Source organism: Punica granatum, chromosome 2, assembly GCF_007655135.1.
Source record: "Punica granatum isolate Tunisia-2019 chromosome 2, ASM765513v2, whole genome shotgun sequence".
NCBI classification, from domain to species: Eukaryota; Viridiplantae; Streptophyta; class Magnoliopsida; order Myrtales; family Lythraceae; genus Punica; species Punica granatum.
Window position 1 is genome coordinate 25,927,247 of NC_045128.1, and position 23,843 is coordinate 25,951,089.

At 36.0% G+C, this 23,843-nt stretch overlaps 3 protein-coding genes and 1 long non-coding RNA gene across 4 annotated transcripts; 1 reads left to right on the forward strand and 3 right to left on the reverse strand.

Moving 5' to 3' along the window:
- The first annotated feature begins 4,737 nt into the window (after positions 1-4,737).
- LOC116198192 (60S ribosomal protein L14-1-like) lies at positions 4,738-6,976 on the forward strand. Its single transcript, XM_031528546.1, has 5 exons — positions 4,738-4,895; positions 5,018-5,119; positions 6,149-6,278; positions 6,375-6,487; positions 6,663-6,976. Exons 1-5 carry the CDS (start codon positions 4,893-4,895, stop codon positions 6,717-6,719), a joined length of 405 nt encoding a protein of 134 aa, XP_031384406.1. The 5' UTR covers positions 4,738-4,892; the 3' UTR covers positions 6,720-6,976.
- Positions 6,977-8,184: 1,208 nt separating this feature from the next.
- LOC116198168 (50S ribosomal protein L17-like) lies at positions 8,185-10,487 on the reverse strand. Its single transcript, XM_031528518.1, has 6 exons — positions 10,099-10,487; positions 9,964-10,018; positions 9,720-9,770; positions 9,231-9,322; positions 9,059-9,136; positions 8,185-8,556 (listed from the first exon to the last, which is right to left on the reverse strand). The coding sequence occupies exons 1-6, from the start codon at positions 10,152-10,154 to the stop codon at positions 8,406-8,408; spliced, it is 483 nt and encodes a 160-aa protein (XP_031384378.1). The 5' UTR covers positions 10,155-10,487; the 3' UTR covers positions 8,185-8,405.
- Positions 10,488-12,009: 1,522 nt separating this feature from the next.
- LOC116195281 (probable E3 ubiquitin-protein ligase RNF217) lies at positions 12,010-16,381 on the reverse strand. Its single transcript, XM_031524352.1, has 2 exons — positions 12,800-16,381; positions 12,010-12,336 (listed from the first exon to the last, which is right to left on the reverse strand). Exons 1-2 carry the CDS (start codon positions 13,354-13,356, stop codon positions 12,180-12,182), a joined length of 714 nt encoding a protein of 237 aa, XP_031380212.1. The 5' UTR covers positions 13,357-16,381; the 3' UTR covers positions 12,010-12,179.
- Positions 16,382-17,407: 1,026 nt separating this feature from the next.
- Positions 17,408-19,741, reverse strand: LOC116194776. Its single transcript, XR_004154523.1, has 3 exons — positions 19,586-19,741; positions 18,396-18,464; positions 17,408-17,663 (listed from the first exon to the last, which is right to left on the reverse strand). It is a non-coding gene; the product is annotated as an uncharacterized LOC116194776 (long non-coding RNA).
- Between the last annotated feature and the right edge of the window lie 4,102 nt (positions 19,742-23,843).

Consider the following 23,843-nt stretch of genomic DNA (forward strand, 5'->3'; position numbering starts at 1 on the left):
CTTATTAAATAGGTGTAGAAGAGTAAATGTCTTAATAAATTAGTATATTATATTGAAATTGAATAATATCAATTATTATTGTTGAATAATATTAATTATAATTGTAATTAAAGAAAATATATCTAAGAGAAACCTTAAAGAAGAATTCTAATAATTTATTATTATTTTATAAGCAATTGCTATTTTATTAATAAAGAAATATACATAATTTATAGAAATTAAAAATTATTAAACTTTACTTAATTAGTAATTTTTATTAGCCTTATAAAAGTTAAATTAAATAAATATCTCATCGAAGTGATTGGTCATTTTATCTAGAACTATTTAAATTTGCAAAACTTAACATGTGAAACATGAGTAAGAAAATTGCAATTGCAAATAAATATTAAAATTTTATAGACTCTATGATTAATAATCTTTCATTAACTAAAGTTAGGAATTTTGTATTTTTTGGGTTTTATAAATAGTTGAATTGATAATTGTGATCATGTCTATTAAATAATTTACACGAATTATTTACTTATATGCTCTGAGATTAAAATTATCTAGCGTGGTTATGAAATTTATTGTAGTATAAAAATAATTTTTCTATATATTAATATAAACAGGCTTCAAAGTTTTGTTGATGGACTGAGTTTCTACAGGGAACTGGAGGAGAGAGAAATTCCAAACAGGCTTTGAAGTTTAGTTTATACTTCCATCTTTAAATTCTATTATCCTGGAAGGCATATTACTAGTGGAACTTTCAAATCTGCCTACCTCTTTAAGATTCTATAATTATGGAAATATAACTTATTCCCATTTAAAAGGCTTAGGAGTCATGACTCCAGATCTTTGCGTATTGGCTTCTATTAAAACAGTTTCTCCCATTTTTTATGCTTTCAAAGCTTTCGATGAAAGATTGGTGGCCATTAACTTGTAATAAATTCTATATATTAAGACAAAACCTTTTCCTTGCTTTGCGAAATCATCATTTTGCGTTTGTACGTTGAGGGTTAAAGTATCCAATACTAAAGGGTAGTTTAGATCTATTGAGAAATTAGGATAACAATTAAGATATACATAGCTATTATGTAAATTTGATTCTAAAACTGACACCAAAGATTTTTTGAAAGATGTAAACCTTGTATCCCTTAAGCAAACTGAGATAGGCATGTCTAATCCTGCTCTATGTAGCGGTTTTAATGGTATTTGCTCTAATCCAATATCTAAAAATTTGTATTTCATCCTATGTTCTTTTATAGATTCTTTCGCAAATAATTGTAAGTTAATAGCTTATTCTGAAATAGGGATTGATTTTTCGATAGTTTTAATAGTATGATCCTAAAAAGAATAAAAATTTTCCACTTCGTATATTTCTTTTTTACTAGTCTTAGGAGTATCCTAATTTTGCAGATCTTATTCTATAATTGCAATTTGAACTTCTTGTGAATTATGTTAGTCTCGGTTAGATTCCATCGTTGACGTAAAAAATTCGGTTTGAGTGGAGTGAAAAGAATATATGTTGCTAGGGTGTGAGCTATTATTAGATCTTCGACGAGAGAGTTTAATAATTTTCTTATTATGACAAATTGAGGGGAATGAGTTTAACCTTAAACGCCTTTTAAGGGGCTGTTTGGATCAGTGTCATGTAGAGAGGAACCTGAAATTCCACCCTACATTATGCCGGAGATTGCCGCTCTCAAGCTCGTGAATCTCAAAATTGATATTTCCTGGCTTTGATGGGCCTTAATAGATTACACCCCCGGGTGTAGTCTCAGAGTACCATCCTTGATTACGCCCTCAGGGCTAATCTCCTTTTTTTCTTTTTTAAACCCAGTTCTTTTTTTTTTTTAACTCCTATTTTACTTTTTCTTTTTAATATTTTCTTGCGTTTATATATATGCATATGTATATATATATATATATATATATATATAGGACCGAGTTTTTTTTTTTTTTGTAAAATGATGCATCTAATGTATATACACACAAACACGTACAGTCTATGTTATGTGTATCGCATGTAGCATATATTTATATATAATAAAAGCAAATATATTTATATTTAAAAATAAAAATTGAAAATTAACTTTTGGATAGTAACCATGCAAATTAAGGGTAATTTTACAAAATTACTTAACTGTCTCATCAATTTGTTTAACACACCAAACGTAGCAATTTCACATTACCTTATACTTTCCCAAATACGTCATAACTTACCAAACACAGTAATATCATATTCCTTCTAATATGACATTCCTGAGCTTACTTTTTCAGCAATTTAACATTCTTTATAATCTAACAATGTGCGAACCAAAAGGCCCCTAAATGCTCAGGGAACACTGCTGACCCACGCTCTCACTGCTTTTGTCTAGGCCTTACTGCTGGGACCACAACTTTCCAATGAATGAGCATCTTTCAGTACTACACTTAAGCCACTTCAATTTATCTTTACTTACTTCAATTTTCACACTATTTCGCATATTAGAATAAAAATGTTGTTAGTAGATGTAACATTGATTGATAGTATAAACTTGTTATTTTTATGTTGTAACTCTTTTTTTTTTCTAATTGAAAATTTTAAATTTATTTGTAATATATTTGTATTGATGGGTATATTTATTTTTCATAAAAATTTATTCAGAAATTGTATACGGTATAATACTAAATCCAATACAACTTCCATATGAATAGTTATATTAAAAAATACATATTTCGTTTATTGATATTTGAAAGATAAGATAATTCGTACATTTTGTAGTAGCGGAAGTTACATATTTATGACTATGAGTCTTAAAAGTTCAACATCCATATAACATATTGGACGTATGATATGTGTGTCACTTTGCAGGGTGCCTGGATGGGGGAGTCCTTGATCCAGTCCCCCTTCTCGGCGACCACCCAGCTCCTCGGGGTTGGTTCTTTTTCTTTTTCTTTTTAAATAATTTTAATTAGCAACTAGAAACAAATTACCACGTGAGAAAAGTTAACAGCGTCAATTCCACATCAGTAGCTCCATAATGCCCACTCACGAAACAGATCAAAACTGTATAGCTGACCAAACGTATTGGATTGATTCTGCTTTTTTGAAATTTATATGAGTAAAATTGACTGAAGACCAAATCTATATGACTAAAAATGTCTTTTTTTATAAAAGAAAGTATGAGAAAGAAAAGAATAAAAAAAAGTTGAATGGCAAGTTTTGAACGGATGACTAACCATTTCTCTAACACCACAACACCAACAAACTTATGCCCACCTCTCACATTTTTTAAAATTTCTTATTAATTACTTTCGATGGATGGATTATTAAATTAAAGAAGGTAAAGGAAGAGACACTCAACTAAGAGTTGAGTAATTGCTTCAAAATCCTACGTGACAAACTCTTATCGCACAAATGGAGACTTCTCGTCGCACGGGCTTGAGGAGCCTCATTTAAATACCTATAACAGATAATAGATATGGATGGATTTTTACCCTATATAAAATATAATATAATATAATATATGATTATTATCAACGAATTTAGGATTGATTTGAGAGTGTTGTTGCTAAAATAAAAGTGTTGAAGTATAATTGCTGAAAAATAAGTGTTGATTTTAAAAATAAGCAAAAGCGTTTGGGAGGTAATAATTTAAAAATATTGAAATTAAAATTAATGCTTAAAATGGAGAATAAGCAAAAACAGTTTTTATAAGTATCTATCAACCAGTTGGAGAAAATCATTTCCAACCACATACATTATTTCTACTTAAAACTTGACAAGATAAGCACATATTCAATCACAATCGTACTCCCAAACAAAGCTTTAATGGCAACAAATTGCGGGTTTTAAAGCGAAGGCTTTATTCATTAGGCTTGCCATGGGCCGACCCAGTCCAATCCCATCCCATACTAATCCGGTCCTCCCATATCTTGTCCCGTCGGACCGGACCAGTCCTGCCGACCAACCAACTGCTAGGGATGTAAACGAGTGGGTATGGCTACGTATACCTAAAATTTTTCAGTTCCCCTTTAGTTCAAACTGATTTTTCTAGAGAAAAAAAACCACTCGAAACCCTTTTGATTATATAAAAAACCGACCACCCATAACTTCGATTTTTTTGGGTGGTTTTTCGAGTACCGAAAAAATAAAGAGAGCATGTGTTGATGTTCTTATTTTTTTTTCATTTTTTCCCTAACTGTATATTAAACTTCTTTTTACCAAAAAAGAATATAACAAATATATGTGTTTTTCTTTCAAACCATGTACTATAATAGTGGAGATGAATGAATGAATGGCAAGAAATTACAGAATGCAACTCATCACCATGATGACGATGAAGAAGAGGGAGTAGGGGAGATAAGTTCTCTTATATAAGAAACTAATAAAGATGATCATCATCATTGATGATTACATTACTTGTGCACATTTAGAATTATAAAATATAAGTTGAAACATTATATACATACATACTATTTGTACCCTATTCATCCAATATATATATACTATTCAGGTGGGTTCAGGTACCACCAGGTTTTACTAATTGATCCCCACTTTTTTCGGGTAGGTTTTCTTTGGCCATAAAAATCGCCCATAAGGTGTATTCGATTTTTTCGGGTATGGGTATTTCGGTCTGGGTAGGTTCGGATTTTTCGGTTTTTGGGCTTTTACTTACGCCCCTACCAACCGCAGCTCAAAGGGCCGGTTTAATATTAACAGAAACATTTAGGACTCAAATTACAATAATTGAAAATTTCTCACCCGCAAGGCAAGAAAAAAGCCATAGTTGATCGGATCGGACGGTCCACCTCAAGTGGAGAACAACCTATAAAAACCAAACCCTACTCTCTCTTTCTCTCGTCCCGCCGCTGCCGACTCCGCCTCCTCCTCCCTGTCCATCTCTCTGAGCTTGCACTCTCCGGCGAAAATGGTGAGTCTCTCTCAGCTTCAGTGACCTTCTCTCCTTCTCGGCGGCATCTGTGGGCCTCCATTTCCTGTCCTCGTTCTGTAATTACCGAATCTGTTTGTTATGATCGGTTTCTTGATGCGCAGCCTTTCAAGCGATACGTCGAGATTGGGCGGGTCGCCCTCGTCAACTACGGGAAGGAGTACGGAAGGCTCGTCGTCATCGTCGACGTAATAGACCAGAACAGAGTATGTGTCTCTTCCTTCCTGCTTTGTACTATTCGAAGCATCTGCTTCCTTTCTCAGCTCGCTATTGAGATTTCTTCTGGCACACATAACTGTTTGAGTTTTGGAGTGTGGAGATGACTCTGAGGATCGTTACGATTTCTTCAACTGTATTGCTTGATTAGCTGGCTGGTGTACTGGTCAGAATCGATCAGAGCTTTGCTTATCGTATATAGTAACCGTGTGAGCATTGAGGAAGAAGATGATTTTGAGTTCCTGTAAAAGCAGCTCAGCGATGCAATCCGTAATGTGCTTACGGTGAACTTCTTGTGCGATTGTTGAATCGATTGCGAGTGTTTCAATCATGATGAAAGCTTAATATTGCTGTCAGAGGGTATTTCTTTTTTTCGCCGATGGTTTTTTGCTATAGGCATGGAAATACTATGGCAGTTTACCCATGGAGTGTGAAAATTTAGAACCTTATGTCATCTTTTCCTGAACTGTTATATGTCGGTGTATCCTTTTTCTCTAGCTAGAAGGCAATAGTATCTAATCATTTTTCATATGTTAATTATGATAGATGATATGCTCATCCTTTTGAAAGTATATCTTTTGGTTTTAGAAAATTATCGAGAAAAACTCCATCCAGGAACAAAGTCTCTTGCTTGTTTTACCGTTCTTGCACATTGACGTTCAAAGCTTGATGAGTTTTATTTTCATCTGAACTTAAATGGCATCATCTTGGACCTGTGACAGAAGGTTCTCCCTTTGCTTATCGTTTTGGGTGATTTCATTGATTTCACGTGTGGAAGTTGGGAAATTTTTGGATAACCACGAAACAACTTTTTCAATGGTCATTCTTGTTAGATGAAAATGTTGCTTATTGTCTGTTGCCAAGGCATGCGCAGAATTTGCTTGTTCTTCAACTATTATATAGTTTGTTACCACTATAGTTATTTTTAAAGAAGGGATCCTTTGTAGTTGTCAATGTCGTTTGTTAGTCAAAGTGGATGTTAGTTAATTACAAATCTTACAAGTTTCTGTTTTTTTCAGGCTTTGGTTGATGCTCCTGATATGGTCAGAACTCAGATGAATTTTAAGAGGCTGTCGCTCACAGATATCAAAATTGACATCAAGAGGGTCCCCAAGAAGAAGACACTTATCCAAGCGATGCAAGAAGCTGGTAGGCTCAAATATTCTTACTAATAAGTTTCTTATAGGCCTGTTCATGATGCTTGTGGTGCTCCTGTATTAATAATTTGGTGTGTTTGATCGGCAGACGTGCAAGGTAAGTGGCAAAAGAGCTCGTGGGGCCGTAAACTTATAGTACAGAAGAAGAGGGCATCCCTTAATGACTTCGATAGATTCAAGCTTATGCTTGCAAAAATCAAGGTTTGCGTCTGTTCCTCTTGCCTTTTACTATATATTAAGATTAAGATTATATAGCTACTCTCCCTGAGTCACATCCAAATATCCAAATTCTACTACACTTACTGACTCGGGACTCAGGAATCAACAGTCAACTTCGAATGCAATGTTAACATGCTAATTTATGTGATGTATCCAGAGGGGTGGCCTGATCCGGCAAGAGCTCTCGAAGTTGAAGAAGGAGGCTTCAGCATAAATTCCAAGTCTTTTGAGTTTAACTAGATCTTGTTTTCGAGTCTTTTTCGGATCCGTGGTATCCGACATTGACCATTTCTTGATCGATTTCCATCTACATTGGACTGAGTTTTACGGGAGTTTAGAGTTAAAAGTGTTGTTTTCGGAATGTCAAATTCGTTTCGAAAGGTTAATTTTTGCATTTCATCTTTGTCCCGTTCTTGTTTAAGGCTTATACAGTGTCGCCAGGACGCAATGGAAATATTCCAAATGATTATCTGGATTAAATTCCTCAAATACGCAAGCCCGGGACAACGATTTGTAGAAAACTTCAGGGGCCAAAAGTAAAAAAGTTACACAGATCAATCTGGCAGCTATCTATAAGAAAGTCAAAGGGAAAGGAACCTTCATTTTGCACGCCGAGTGTTTGTGTTTAAACTGTGTTTTATTTCTTGCGACACCTTTCAACTTTGTTCATCATGTATGGAAGAGTACGAGCAATTTGTGTTCCAGTTTTGACAGATTTTGTTTACTTTGGTTCAAGTTCTACGGCCAAATTCTTCTTTCTGTAAAACAATTATAATTCCTGAGCAAGCAAATTTAATCAGCTCTCTTTATCCCATATCTGTTATAAAAACAGTTCGTATGATAATCTTGTTATTATTGTCTTTGAAATGAATAAATCATATTCCCATCCCATTAGACGGATGATGATATCTAATCTTATTATCGGAAAAAGGAAACTCAAATATTTGAACAGTCTGATGCATAACGGGGCCCTCATATACTATTTATCTTCCTTGAGCACAATCTATCAATTTCAAATATTTGAACTGTCAGATGCATGACCTCCTTTTGTGGAGGTCACTAACAAGATCTATTGCCATCAAACTCCTCTTTCGCTGTTGTAAATTGCCAATGATTTGATATATGATCGGTCTCTCTATAGCAATTGGTGATGATGAAATGCTCCGATCTTTCAAGGGTTCTCGCAGTTTTTGCATTGACATAAAAATTTATAGTCCTACATTGTTAAAACATCAAGAAAAGTGGTAAATATTGACCGAAGGATTAAGATATCCCATACTATCAAAATTTGAAACATCTTTTCTACAGCAATTGAAACATTGGCGTATATTTATACTTATATTCATACAAAATTCGAGACATTTTATTTAATTACCCCTTCTAAAAATAATATAAACCAGACAAAGGTATACAACGATTGAAACATTTGGCTATATATTTAATTTCATAGAAAACGTTGGGACCTTTTACATAATTACTCCTTCTAAGAGTGATATAAACCAAACAGGAGCGGAAAATTCAACTCTGATTCCATGCCGAATCAAACGAAAGGGATAATTATCACGTTCGGGGACTTGAACCAAACCGCCCCTTGTAAAAATTTGCTATAGACTGTAAAGAAACTCAGTTGCTGTTTTGTCTCAATTGAGAGGGCATGAGAAACGATTATTGCAAATGAATTAGACTCGGCGGAGATAGCCTACTTAGACTAATCTTTCTTATTCATCACAAACAACACATAAACCCGAAGGGATGTCTGCGTACAGATCCTAAAAACATTAAACCAAGGTAGTGAGAGATCTGTCAGCAAATACCTCTTTTACAGATTAAAGGGAAAAATTCCTTCGCCTAATATAATATCTGGGGACAAAATTGATTTTGATGCACAAAACTAAGCATATCATGAATCCGGCCCCAAGCTTTTCTCCTCCTTTGGTGGAGCAAACTGCCTGCACAGCCTGGATCTTGTCCATGGATCCAAGGATGGTCGTTGCGGAAGTTGAGGTGCTGGTGGTTTCGACTGTCTAAGTTCGTTTTCTCTGTCAATGAACCTGCCCAAATTTGTAATATATATATTACCGAAAAGAACACAAGTAAAATCGAGAATCATAAACCATTAGCTCCCTATGAAAGTAGAGGTAATATATCCCAAATGGATCCTGAACTTCTCTCAACCTTAACAAATATCAGATTTCATCTGTCCATAAAAAACTTTGTCCAGTCCTCCATACTCAACTTACGCCACCTAATCCTTACTAATGAACACAATCACAGGCTCAGACCTCCGTGCTTTCATTTGAAAGATCGTTGTCCTGATATCTAGGCGGTCCATGAAAGCGGCCGCTGACACTTGGTCCTGGATCAGTGGTTCGACGGCCGATGACTTTATAATGGAGGGACCAAATTAGATGTTCTTTGAAGTTGAGGGACTTGATCAAAATAAAATATGAAGTAGACAGACTAGTATCGTAAAAGAGCACCACAGAATGATGAGACTACCAATTTTGTTAATATAAGGAAACATGATTTGAAGATGAGTAATTATTTACTCACTCAATGTAAGCCATGGGAGCGGCATCACCAACTCGGATGCGGGTTCGAAGAAGTCTCGTGTATCCCCCAGCTCTGTCTCTGAGGCAACAAACAATGACCATTAACCAGTGAGAAGTTCTCAACTTATGGCAAAACAAAGGAATGAGGATCTTGATGGGTTTATCATAATCACTTGTATCTATAAGCTAACTCTGTAAACAGCTTGTGAAGGACGTCATCCCCTCGCACAAACGCAGCTGCATGCCTAGCAGCAGAAAGGGAACCCTGCAACCAATAGTTGCAAAGTGTAGAATTAACATTTCAATCCGAATAAAATCAGAAACAACCATATAATTGAGGCCATTTACAAACACAGCTGCCCAGAGAGAAACTACTCAGGCATTACATTCTGCAAGGCTGCACATCAGCTAAATCTACCCCACAGGCAAGCTAGCATTATCAACTTCCGGTATCACTAAACGATAGACTTCTAGACAGACTGTTCTTGCCAATCAAGCCATGACAAAGCATCACAATGACTCATAAGCTCAAAAAACTGTACTGGTTCTAGTTCAAATATGCTGAATTGGAGAGAACCAGCGAAACTGCATTTCACTTATTTAGTACACGTTGCTACAGAATGAAAGGTGAGAACAGTTGAACAATCGGAATCCCAGGGTACCTCTTTCCCAAGCTGCACCATATTATCGGCGAGCCGCCTAACCTCTTTTGCCTGCAAACGCAAGAGACAACGATGAAATTCAAAACAATTTCTACGCTTCAAAGAGTATCTTTCTTCCCTGTTGGGCTTGGCAAGAGGAGTGTCATCAACTAAAGGAAGAAGACAACATGACATATCATATACAAAAACGGTACATTTCCCATAACTGCGCTCTCCAGTGAACAAATTACAGAGGAGGAGTTACCTTGGCGACAGTGGTTTCGATCCGCTCGTGCTTCACCAACTGTGAAACCATTGTCCTGCTCAGATAAAATCCGATCAACTCAGCAAAACCATTGTCAAGAAAAGAGAAATCCCAAAAAGAATAAAAATGACAGACCTGAGCATGGACATCCTGTGACCAGTGGGTCTACCGAGCTTCCTGAACTTTGTCATCCCTACGGGGAAGGAGAGAGAGGTTAGAGCAGTTTCCCTTTCCACCAACTAAAGTGAAACCACAGCAATGATTCCCGTCCTGCTCGCTGATCAATCCAGTCGAAATTAGGCAAGAAACAGCGGTAAAGTGAAAAATTGTCAACTCTTTCCCTTCTTCAACTTGGCAGCGGATGCGGTAGGGGACGAAAAGATTGGATTGGCGATCACAAAGAGATCGCCAGGGGTTCAGAAGAAGAGGAGCAGCCGCCACCGAGCACCGGTGAGGAAGAAGAAGAAGAAGAAGCAAGCAAGCAAGCAAGCAGCGAACCAGAGAGAGAGAGGGCAGGCGACGGCAGGGAAGCGAGAATGACAGTCAAGCCAGCGGAAAAATGGGCCATATGGGCCTTGAAAATAATGGGGAGATGAATTACCGGCCCGGCCCATGAAAAGAATCTTCGTGGCCCTTGGTTCAGTTTAGTTTACCGGGCTTGCTTTTATCATCTTTTAATATTAAAGAATAAGGTTAAAGAAGTTTGGCAACAATAGTGTGTGGAATGGACTTAAAAGTGACACAAACACCCCTTGCATTTAAATACGCCACATAAGTATAAATTATAATTTATAAGGACCCTAATTTTATAAAAATTCTTGAGTAATTCAATCTTGCCACGTGACGTACGAAAACACAAATTAGATTGCGTGAAATGAGAAAATTATTGCTAATCACTCGAATAATTACTATAATTATTATTAACTGAAGAAAACTAATCGGTTCTTTTTTACCACATCAATAAGAAATAGAATTAAAATTTTCTCCTAATTTTGTTTGGGAATTATATTCATGAACAAAAGTAATTGAGAAAGGAAACAATTGGTGTAAATGTCCTTTACAACAAGAAGTCTTTATCTGATTCCATCAAAACAAATATAACCAACATGCGAATGGAGTTAATCTCAGTCCAATAAATTGAGGATAATCGTCGTGATTTCATTGGGAAAAAAACTCATAGTAAATTGGACTTTCCGATCTTATGATGCTATGAATGAGAATTTAGAACTAGTAGTGCATAGTGCATGATATTATCAATCGAAATATCCTTTACGCCTTTAGTCCCCAAACCTTGTACGTAGATGTGCAAAAGAAAAGAGTGTCATGGAACTTTTTGTCATAGAGAGCTCTACTTAGAGGAGGATAATTATGAATGATTAGACATGATATCTACTCACAGAGAGAGATCCCATATAGAAAGTTCTGTCATTTGTGTATTAGGAACAGGAAGAACTCCTTGATCCCTCGAAATAGCATCAACACTAACCGCTTGTTTGGATTGCGGATTATGGAGGGTTATAAAGGAGTAGATTATAGAGGGTTATTAGACATTTGTATAATAACCCCTATAACCAGCAATCGAAACGACCCAATAGTTCTCGTATGTTGGGTGATTAATTATGATCTAAATCCTACCTACAGGAACCAAGTTAATCATATATACATAAAACCGAAAAGGCTTCCTCCCGAATTCTAGGCATTAATAGTTGTTATCGATCAGCATATGTATGTTGGCAGAGCTAGCAAGGACACTCGAAAGAGCCTATTGTATGACAGCTAGCTAGAAATTGTAAATGAAAAACTTAAACATGATAGATCAAAATAATCCACCCTCAATCCTCCCTCCCAACCAGCCTTCGGACATTATTAATCTTTTAGGGTGTTAGGGCAATCTCATCTATAATCTCTTGACCATAAACTTCTCTGAATAATGATAGATGAGATTACCGGTCCGCTCAAAATTAAAAGAGACAAGTATAACCCGGAAAAAAAGAAGAAGAAAAAAGATAGACAAGCATTTATATGTTCACGTTTTCGTCTGCAAAAGTGGATAGTCAAATTTACGAATCACAAATGTTTTCAGCGGTGAACTTTACCTACAAAGTTTTCAATTAAATCACAAAAAGTACTTCGTAGATAGGGGAAATTGACGCCCGAGCAGGAAATAAACTGAGAACATATCTAGAGGAAAAAAAAAGGAAGCATTTTGTGCATTTCTAAATTGTCCCACAAAGAATTCCTTCCCGGAGTCTCTCTCCCATACTAATGAAGCTCTCTTTCATGCTTCTGAACATTTGCCAAATACTGTCAGTCGAACAAGAATGCAGCTCCGTAATGAATTTCCCGCAATTGTAGCAAAATTCTGAGCCACATCTGCATTAACATAAAAACATTAAAATTGGCAAATTTATGCAGATTATATATGTATGCACGAAAGACTGTCAAAATAGCTTTTTTTTAAATTACAAGGGAAATATGTTTGCCTAATGTAAGAAAATAAAAAATCTAATAAAGAGGCATTGATAGTTCCATCATGAGTCGAATATGAAATATTTAGGTTATCAGGCGAAGGCATTTGCTATTGCACTAATACACTTTCTGTTAGTCCTAATAGCTAAATGTGCAGGTGCAGCAAATATTGAAACACCAACAGCAAGTTTATGAAGATACTGGATGATGAGTCGATATAACTTCGACTTCGACTTGACTGAATTGGACTAGGCAACATGTCTGATCACAATTCAACATACAGTTTGGGTCAATATGACTTTTGTTACAATCTTTGATTACTAAAAACTTAGACTGCACTTGAAAACCCAGATCAGTGAATATATACCTGCAAAACACCGTGGAGCATCCTTCTATGCGCTCCACATAGTTCTTGCACCCAGGACACGGCTTCCACTTCTTTCTCTCAATGATGGATAGCACTCGATCGCATTTGTGCCGCTCTTGCTCCTCCCAAGGCAGCGAACACCGAAAGCAACACCCTGTCTTGCAGCTGGGGCAGACAATTCTCCTTGGAGCCTCGGATCCACCACACTCATCGATGATCAGTTCCTGGCAATCTCCATTGGGGCAGTAGCACCTACCATACCCTAGCAGGTTCCCTTCGCAGGCAATGTGGCACCACTGAGTAAACACTTCGTTGGACACCAGTTCCTGGCATGTGACTGGGTCGAGTGGCTTGGTACAGTCCAAAAGGCATAGCGGACAACTTATCAAGGTGCGGCCTGCCTTGACAGAGACTCTGATGTACGAGGCCGTGCAAGAGATGCAGACGAAAATATCAGGGCAACTGCACTGGTGCACTGTGAATGGTAACTTTTGGCTTATCGGAAGATGTTCCAAGCATATTTCGCAACAGAAAGATGACGAGGACGAGGTGGCCATTCTTGTTGAAATGCTAGGGTTTGTTGTTGTTGATTGTTTTTAGGCAATCACATGTAGTTTCTGTTAAAAATGGTTGTTATTTTTGATAATCGTGATCCTGTTTAGATTACTGGCCGGTATGTCAGTATATCCGATCTCCTTTATTATTTTTTTGGGGTGAATCGATCTCCTTTATTTGAATTTGAAGTTAGTTACCGGGTTAATTATATATATTAACATTCACATTTCTTTATCAATCGCTAAATTAATGGCGAAAGTGCTTTTTTTCTTTCCTAGTCACGATGGAAGTACAAGGGTCTAATAAAGGAAAATGAAAGTTCACCAAAAGATAACGCTAAAGGAAAGAGTTAAATTCGCCCCGATCGATAGGCTAAGTTTGGGTTTGCCCCCTGACCTTCAAATTTTTGTAAAGTACTCCCGACCTTACTGGAAAGTAAGCAATGTATCCCCTCAACCAAATTCCAACTAAAATTCCGACCAAAAGATGACACATCCCAGTCACATATCATATTAATAAGGGCAAAACCGTCTCTCCATTGATTATTACCTGAAAAACCAAAAAGAACGGAACAAAGTGCAAGCTGGGAATTAGGGCACGATCTTTCCACCCATTGCCTCTGCACGATCTAATTAGTTTTATGAGTTTCGGTCGATGTGTTTAGTCGATGTTTTATAAATTATATTAACAAATGTACTATTGATGATGGAGATCATGAAATATGTAAGAGTATTGAGAAACATTTTTCAAATTAGTCATGTAATTAGCAAGTTGTGCGAGTTTTTGTATTTCTTTGTGTTTAGTTAAAATTTTTTAGAAAAGTATAAATTTGGTCCTCTAAGTTTGAATACTTTTCTATTTTCGTTATTTTTCTATTATTTTTATGTTTTCATCCTTTACCTTTAAAACTTTTTCTATTTTAATCATTCCATTGTAAAAACCGTTAAATGTGGATGAGTTGAAGCCACATCAGCCGTCACATGTACAACACATTCCACGTCAATGTTAAAAAAAAAAAAAGGAACACTCGATAGTCAAGTCATTTGGCTTCTTGCCTTCTTCCTCCGATTACAAAAAAAAAAATTGCTTCTTCCATCCCGACAAGTCAACACAACCTTCTATCCCCGGAGTCTTCGCCAAGCAGTGCCCTTCTTCCATGACGAAGCGTCGAGCGTGGGCGAAGGAGAGGTGCCGGTGGAGGAATCGGGGATGAAGCAGAGGGTGGTGATGTAGGACGTGATATTCCGGAAAATGGTCCCGTCGAGACAGGTTGGGAAGTTCATCAGCAAGGAAGGCTTTCGTATTCTGAAGATTGAAAAGACACCAAAGCTACTATAAAATATATATATATATATATATATATTTCCTTACTAGGCCATATCAAAATTGTTTTGGCCATTGTTCAGTTCTCTCTTTCTCTCTCTCTCTCCGCCTCTTCTCTATCTCTATGTGTCTTCCTGCCCCTTGCAATTACGGCTCAATTCCTCTTCTTCGATAAAATTAGCTTTTTACAGGAAGCTTATGATGAGATGGGGAGTGTGAATTAGAATAAACTAAGCTGGGCTCAACTTCAAATTTGTTATCAAGATCAAGGCACTGAAATTAGGGGATTTTCTAACATTTGGTGTTGAATTGTTTATATATTGGCGAGTTGTTCTCCAAATGAAGGGGCGAAGGATATCTATTGGATATTTCCTCTTCCTTGGAATCGTTCATTGTGTCGGAGCCGAATAGAAGAAACCACTGCATGTGTTCGTTTTTGGGCTCTGGTGCTTCCAAAGCTCCATATGTGGTTGAGGTGAAGAATCCAATTAACTCTTATTCGAATGTCAGTAGAAGAAAGTTCAATGTAGGAGCTGAATAAGAAAAAGAAGACGTTAGTGTTTGAGTTCTTGGTGCTGCCTTCCCTGAAGAAATCAAATTATTTTTCATTATTGACTTGACGTGAAATATGTTGCACATGTGGCAGTTGATGTTGCTTCAACTCCGTTTAATGACTTTGGTAATGGCAGGATTAAAATATAAAAAGTGTTCAACGGTAAAGGGTGAAAACAGAAAAAAATAATAAAAAAGAATGAAAATATAAAAGTGCTCAAACCTGGAGGATCAAGTCTATACTTTTTTCAAAATTTTTTAAGGTCGAATTTATGAATGTTATTTGAAGAGGGATCACAACTCACGATGTATATAAAAAAAAATTTAATTCCAACAATTTGTATATATTATGTGTATATTTTATATCGAACATAATTTATGCAAATCATATTTAACACTTTTATATTATCAGCGTTTTTGTTGTTCTCGTATTCCTGTGAATGGAAACACTCCTGCGGGGTTTGCGGGGCTAAATTGATTTGTTTTCTTCTAGATTTATTTAATTCATCCTTTGTTGTTAATGTATTTATATGTAGGTTATTCCGTTAAAGAATGTGAGTGAAGAGACACTCATTTATGAGCCAAAAAAAAATCTAAAATTCTACATGGCAAGCTCTCATCGAATGAAAGATAACCTTTCATTGCACAAACTCTATGAGTCAAAATTAAAAACCTATAATAGTATAATAACAGATAGATTTCTGTTATAGCTCGTTGTTGTTATTTAAGGCGTTGAAATCCTATTTAGATTTTAAACTTGTGATGCTAACCCTTTATTAATATATTTTTGCTCGAATTGTTTCATTTCATCTTCCGTTAGTTGTGGATAAATTATCCTGGGCGGTATGTCAGTATATCCGATCCTCTATTTTAAGTTTTATTTACATGGGCAATTATATTAACATTTCCTCAAATACGAAGTTTTTTTTTCCCTGTTACAATTGAATTACATGATCTAAGAAAGGAAATTGTAAAACTAAATCAAGAGATATGGGAACTCTCGCTAATGACAACCGGGCAAGGGGGGACTAACACGAGGCGCACACTTTGGCTGCACTCGGACATACTGGGCCTGGCGTGGTGTGAGTCCATGCGCATACGCGCGTAGGCATGCGGAAGTATAACCCGCTCTGATACCATATTAAATTTCCATTGGGCTTATACGGGCTCAGGCCCATATCCACTTAAAAGCTCAAGCTGATAAGTGATGGTACCCAAGTCTCATATAAACCCATGGATATTCTTTTTCTTTTCCGATATGGGATTTATCCCATTTTTTACTCCTCAACAATTGGGCTTCCGGATATCAGACAGTGCACACAAGAAAAGAAAAAAAACTGTAAAATCTTTTAAAATTTATATTTAGAATACTTTTTTTAGGTAGGATTATATTTAGGATACTTTAATTTAATTAAAAACCATAAATCTTTATTATTATATATATATATATATTAAAAACCATAAAACCAGTTGAAGTATTTATCTTAATTTGAAACAGTATATAATGTAACTCCCTTAAATGTAGGAGATACTATACAGTTCTGTTTTTCGTCGTCTCTGCTTAAGCAGTAAAGTCTGGTCTGAGCTCTCTCCTTTGCTGGATCAGAGGCATATTGATCTGTTTTTTCCTTGGAGAGGGTGTACTTAGCTTGTCTTTTATTCTCATCTTGGAACATTATTCTGACTTGACTATCAATGGTTATAACATGGTTTGGTGGGAACTGATTTGGGTTAACTGAGGAAGATGGGTTTACTCATACATACATATACATACATATACATACATATATATATATATATCTAATCTTATCTTATCTTATCAGGTCCTTATAATCAAGGTGACATCATGTCACCATTTCATGGGGTTTTTCACCGTTGGATCCTCGAAATTAAATCCAACGGTGGAGAATGATTACCTGCTGCTCAAGTAGGCAATTTTTCGATGTTTACGTATTCAGAAACTCAATGAATCCTAACTAATACAATTCGAGTCGGGTCAGCCCACTAAGGGATAAAACTTTTTTAATCAAGAATTTTCTCCATTCCCTAGACTTGAACCTGTCACGACCTGAAATTTCAGCAGAATTTCCCCTATATTTTCTCGATATCCATTATCACATAAACAATTTATTCATAACATGTTTTCCACCTCTCAAACAGTTAACCAATTCAGCAAGCTATACCAAAAGCATATAATCAATTCAGCAGGTTCTGATATATATATATATATATATATATAACTCTCAAGAGAGTACTTTCCACAACCCTATTACTAACCCAACTAAACAAAAGTTCCAGGTCGTAACTTAATCATAACATTCTACAAGAACTTACTACTTATACTAGGAGTGGGCCCTACTGCAAAAAGATCCTCTGCGCTGATCCTAGTTGTCCAAAAAGATATCATGTGCGGTTAATCTAGCTCCCGGCTCATCTGGAAAAATTTATGCAGAGGGTGAGCTGCATATCAGTGTGTATTAAATTCCACCATAAAATAAAGTATCAAACATGTTTAAGCATTCACAACCTCAATTACAGTCATACCATTTACTTCAAACTTTCTAATGATATATACATATATATATATATATATATCTATATATCTCCTTTCCAATCTTGACCCTTTCTTTTATTAGCCAATTCAATATCACATAATTCAAACAATCATTCAAAAGCAACAAATAATAGTAGCCATAGGGTCGCAATCCTCGCGACAGAGTTTTCGACGGTACCGTGACCCCGCATCCATATCCACAAACTTCTCATTTGATTTCTCATAAGCGAGGGCTGCCTGTTATCCTCCGGCAGTAGGAGTCTAAGCGTCCATTTAATATCCCGTCGGATCAACGGTCTAGCTGTCCCTTTTTGTATCCCGCCGGATCAGCGGTCTAGGCGTCCTTTTTTGTATCTCGCCGGATCAGCGGTCTAGGTGTCCATTTTTCTATCCCGCCGGATCAGCGGTCTAGGCGTCCTATTTATATACGGCCAGATCAGCGGTCCCATGGCTACAAACAATAATTTCACCACATCGCAATCAACCGAATTCATTTACGATAACTCCTTGAAATCCTCATACTATCCTCATTCAACTTATTTCAATCAAGCAAGCATTTATACAATTAATTTAAGATTTAGTTTCATTCTATAGTGGAATAAAAATACTCACTAAGACCCCCCAAAACGATAACTCAACGAGTCGAGCCTTCCAGGTGTATATTCTCGGTCTCCTCAGCTCCTATAAATTATAAACACAGTTAGAAAATCAAGAAGTAATATGCGTATATATACTTATGCATCTCAATCTTAATCTATCCATAAATGCCTGACGATCAAAATTAAACTTAGAAGATCAAGGAGACCAGACTATATAATCACCAATAATAATACCAACCACTTAGCACTCCATACAAGAAATTTAACAACAATTATTATGCTTCAGCTTCGTTAGTTAGTTCCCCAACATCCTACAATTTTCATCTCAGCTAGCCGTCATTCCAGAACTTAAAACTAATCCATCTCATCTAATCCTCCAAATTCAATAATTCAATCAATCAGTAACTCTGAAGCAACAATAAAATATGTTCTTAATTACTTCAAAATCTCCAAATTTTTAACTTAATAAAACTAACTATAGAATACTCAAATAATCCCCTAGCAACAGTGAAAAGCCAAATGCATCGACAAAGTGTAGATCCTAACACTCAAAATCGAAATGCAAAATTAAGCAATTTCATACTAAAGCTAAGAGCATCAGTCTTTCTACCTCAGTTGTCCATCAATCCATAATTCCAAATTCACCCATTTCTCCTACTCAATCTGCTCTTAAATTCCACATAATGAATCACACTAAATCGACCTTAAAATGATCAAAGAAATGGAAAGGATATAATTAAACCAATAATAAAAACCGCTTAGCATTCTTTCAAGGAACTTAACACAATCGAAGACATCAAAGAAGAAAAAAAACAATCATGCTTTAACCATCTTCACAACCAACTCTTTATTGTACCCATAGATAGGCAAGAATAAGCAAGAAAATATGCAAGCAAATCGCTAACAGGACAATTCAAATACAAATAAACAACTTCAAGTCTACTACTATTAATAACATGGACGACCCACAGAATGATTTCAGGGAAGAATATATAGAAAACAAGAGTAATTTACTAAGCAAGCAAGCTGAGTTCCATATTTGCAGGGCTTAAACCATTTCCCGATTCCCATTCTACCCTGTTCCTTGCTTCTCTCTTATACAATTCTACATGGAGCAGCAGCAAATTCACTCTTTCTGTTTCCCTTTACTCCCCTTTAAGTTACCTCAACCGACAGAACAAAAACGAAATTCGCACTACATACCCGAAATTGGTCGGTAATTGAACCTGAGGCAAAGTCGAGCTCTTCCTGAAGCTCTCGTGTTCTCTCTCTCTCTCGTGCTCTGTTTCTTTTCGTTTTCCTCAACAACCCAAAACAGAATAAGAAAGGAAGATAAAGAAGTCAATGGCGGTGGGAAAAAAGGGTTGATGTGGGGGAAGAAGGTTGGACCACGTGGGGTCCATGCCAATTCCTTTCTTTTCTTTTCTTTATATTTTTTATTTTTTATTTTTTTTATTGTGTAATGCTCAGCCACATAAATATGAGGTATGCATATATAAGTCTAGGTAGGTATGTATGTATGTATGTATATATATATGTATATGCATGTTTAGGAAAACCAATGCCGGATCTCACAGAACCCATCAAGTGGCCAATTTTAATACTACCTTACAATCAATTCTAGTCCTCCGTTAATGAATATATGGTACTTCAATTCTTTAAATAAGACTTTGAGTTAGTATTGTGAATTGATAAAAACCCATATTGTTATACTTTTACCTCTTAATGGGACGATTTAACTCGAACTATTAGTCAGAGTCCAGTGGGTATTCAGATATTAGGATGGACAAAAAAAGAAAGTTGCATTCACTTCACCTATCTCCCGTTCAAGCTCTCTCACTGAAATTGACGCATTTTTCTGTTGCTCTTAAATTGAAGGCCCAAAAGCATAATAATTTGAATAACCAAAAGAAAGCTTAAATATTAAAGGGAAAAAAATAAAAAGTCCGTTGTAGTTTGGGATCAGGACAAATTGCACCATGTTCTTTTGTTGATAATTAATCCTCCTGTGGTTTGCTCCGATAGACATAAGGGGTTACAGCGTTAATCTATTTTTCATTTTCAGTCCCCAATCTTTAACCTTTTAATCATTTTGGTTCTAAATCCTTTTCTTTTATCATTCATATCCTAAACTTTTCATTTTATTTCATTTTAGTCCTGAAAGAAAATTGAGAGGGAAGGAGGGATCGGGGTCTCCGACCGAGGTCGCTGGTACCCACGGAGGACGCTAGCGACCTCGGAGGAGGGGTCGGGGTCGCCGATTGGAGATCTCGACCCCGAATTGACCGGGGATTCCAAGTCAAAGGTCCCCGGTTGATTCAGGATCGGGGTCACCAATCGGTGACCCCGACCCCTCCACCGAGGTCGCCGGCGTCCTCCGTGGGTATTGGCGACCTCGGTGGAGGTGTCGGGGTCGTCGATTGGCGACCCCAATCCCAAATCGATCGGGGACCTCTGACTTGGAATCCCCGATCAATTCGGGGTCAGGGCCTCCAATCGGCGACCCCGACCCCTCCACCGAGGTCGCGGGCATCCTCCGTGGGTACTAGCGACCTCGGTGGAGGGGTCGGGGTCTCAGATTGGCAACCCCAACCCCTCTTTCCCTCTCGATTTTCTTTTAGGACTAAAATAAAATAAAATGGAAAGTTTAGGATATGAATGATAAAAGAAAAAGATTTAGAACCAAAATGATTAAAAAGTTAAAGATTGAGGACTGAAAATGAAAAAAATTAACGCCGTCACCCCTATGTCTAACAGAGCAAACTACATTGGGCTAATTGTTCCAAACAAAAGAACATAGTGCGATTTGTCTCGATCCCAAACCACAAGGGGGTTTTCGTCTTTTTCCCAATATTAAATCAAGTTTAGCCCGTTAAATTAGTAGTTTTAATTATAGTTAGTTGTGTAACTAACTGTAACCGCTGAGAGCTTCCCCACCTACAGCTCGATCGAGCATGTGAGGTACAGCTCAGCCTCCAGTCCAAGCTTCTGCTACAATTCAATTGTTGTGTCATCCTTAAATTCGAGGATAGAAATATGAATTCGGGCTCAGCATTCATATACTCGATCTATTAAAGAGATGCCCCCGTGGACGGGTAGAGGAGGAGGACGAAACCCTAAATCCAATATCTGAGGAGCACGGGTCCTTTCATTACATTCCCCGTCGTTATTATAACTGAAAAAAAATTAATAACTGAAGAGCATTGTCAATTAGGGATCTCTTATTTTTGTTTATTGTTTAATAAATTGGACTTTGATCGCCGGTTGATTCGAATTTTAGACTATCTTCAATGGCAATGCCTACGTCGTCTCTGGCGCCAGGTGTCACGGAGAGAGACGCATGGCAGGCGTCTCTTCCACCGGGACTGTCCGATCTCCCTCCAAAGAGATGCGTCTCTTTGCAGAGAGACCAGTCAGCGGCACCCATAGGACTCATGCGGCAACTGTTTTTCCTTTCTTTTTTTTTTAAGAGTCATTGGCTCTTTTAATTTAAACTATTTATATGTAATTTATATAAATAATTTAATAATTATATAAATAATTTATATAATTTAAATAATCTATGATAATTTACATAAATAATTTATGCCTATTTTTATTATTAATTTCAATAACTTTTATATTTCATTATTTAATTTTTTAAATTATGTGTAATTAATTTAATTAATTTAAAATTACTGAAAATTATTAATTAATCTAAATTTGAAAAACCACCTGTTGGATTATATCTGAAATCATACTCACCATAAGCGTTAAATTACTCACTAAATAAAATAGATGTTAGTCATGTAATTCTTTTTGCTTGAACTGACATCATGTAATTTTATTTTGTTGTAATGAAAATCAATTAATTTGATTAATTTTTTTATTATCTATTATTTTAAATAATTATTTAATTATATTTAAATAATTAAATATATTTTATTTATATATAATATTAGCTATATTCATTTTAAAAAATATAATATGTATGTGGGTCATCATGAGAGACTCAAAAAGAGAGATAATCATTGGAGTAAGAAGTCTATTTTTTTCTTTAATGTATCTTTATTTGACGTGGCGTTTACATGGAAGAGATGAACCATTTCAAAGAGTTGGGGAGTCTCTCCCATTGGAGATAGTCTTTGTGGAATTGGGTTTTCTTTCTTTCTTTTATCATGTTTAATCAATCGATTTTGATTGTTATTTTTATACTTTTATATATTTTAAAATTATAAAATTAATTTTTTGTTTTATTGAATTGGTTGGTTCTGTCTAGAAATGATACGATGGGTTCGTTGAGCGTGGTCCTAAATATATTTGCGCATTGTCATTTTACGCATGTATCACTGTGTATAGATAAGATTTTTTGATTAAAATCCAATGATAGAGATACAGTCGAACTACTATAGTTACTTTTTTAGTCAAGCACTGTAGGATCACTCTGTACTATAAAGGACTTCTCAATATATACTTTGACGTCTCAATATATACTTTCAACTCAACTCAACTCAACTCCACTTACCTTCAATTCAACATTACAATCATTACTTTTTTTTTTATTTTTTAAATATTTTTAACCATTCGATTCAATTTTTAATATTAAATTCTCTTAACTATTCATTACTTTTTCACAATTCAACAACACAATCATTACTTAATCATTATTTTCTCTCAATTATTTATTACTTTTTTACACTTTTTCTCATAATTCAACAATACAATCATTACAAACTAATTAAAATCAAAACTCAGCTCAGCTCAACTCAATTCAACTCAACTCTCAATCCAAACACACCCCTAGGATTTGGATAGGGATTCGCCGGGGTATACAACCATGTGTGTTTGGCTTCAAAACTTTTTTTAACTCAACTCAACTCAATTCCACTTATTTTCAATTCAACATCACAATCATTACTTTTTTCCCTTTTTTTAAATTTTTTTAACCATTCAATTCAATTTTTAATATTAAATTTACTCAACTATTCATTACTTTTTCACAATTCAACAACACAATCATTACTTAATCATTATTTTCTCTCAATTATTTATTACTTTTTTACACTTTTTCTCATAATTCAACAATACAATCATTACAAACCAATTAAAACCAAAACTCAACTCAACTCAACTCTCAATCCAAACACACATTGATCATTCTTTTCAAGGGGTGGGTTTAAGATGGATGAGTGATAATATTATTGCCCTTACTTTTTGTCTCAAGTTTGCAAAATTGCCACTAAATGAAAGAAGAAAGGAGAGGGACCAGTAGTGGTTCAACGGGTGACTACCACCCTGACCAGGTCTCTAGTGGTATCAAATTTCGCCGTCGGCTTGGATTGGGCAGTAATAGTTAGCATTGGGCCTCCATTGTCCAAAATAGTCCTCCCCATCTCCTCTCCTCAAAGAGAGAGAGAGAGAGAGAGAGAGGAGGGAGAAGGGGGCATCGATCCAGTCAAGGTAGTCGATGGCATCAAAGGTC

Coding starts and splice junctions, on each gene's coding strand:
- LOC116198192 (XM_031528546.1), top strand. Junction 5,120..6,148: donor ACGTAATAGACCAGAACAGA/GTATGTGTCTCT, acceptor TGTTTTTTTCAG/GCTTTGGTTGATGCTCCTGA. Junction 6,488..6,662: donor TTATGCTTGCAAAAATCAAG/GTTTGCGTCTGT, acceptor TGATGTATCCAG/AGGGGTGGCCTGATCCGGCA.
- LOC116198168 (XM_031528518.1), bottom strand. CDS start 10,154: ATGACAAAGTTCAGGAAGCTCGGTAGACCCACTGGTCACAGGATGTCC. Junction 10,019..10,098: donor CACAGGATGTCCATGCTCAG/GTCTGTCATTTT, acceptor TTATCTGAGCAG/GACAATGGTTTCACAGTTGG. Junction 9,323..9,719: donor TGGTGCAGCTTGGGAAAGAG/GTACCCTGGGAT, acceptor TATTGGTTGCAG/GGTTCCCTTTCTGCTGCTAG.
- LOC116195281 (XM_031524352.1), bottom strand. CDS start 13,356: ATGGCCACCTCGTCCTCGTCATCTTTCTGTTGCGAAATATGCTTGGAA. Junction 12,337..12,799: donor TGCTCCACGGTGTTTTGCAG/GTATATATTCAC, acceptor ATGTTAATGCAG/ATGTGGCTCAGAATTTTGCT.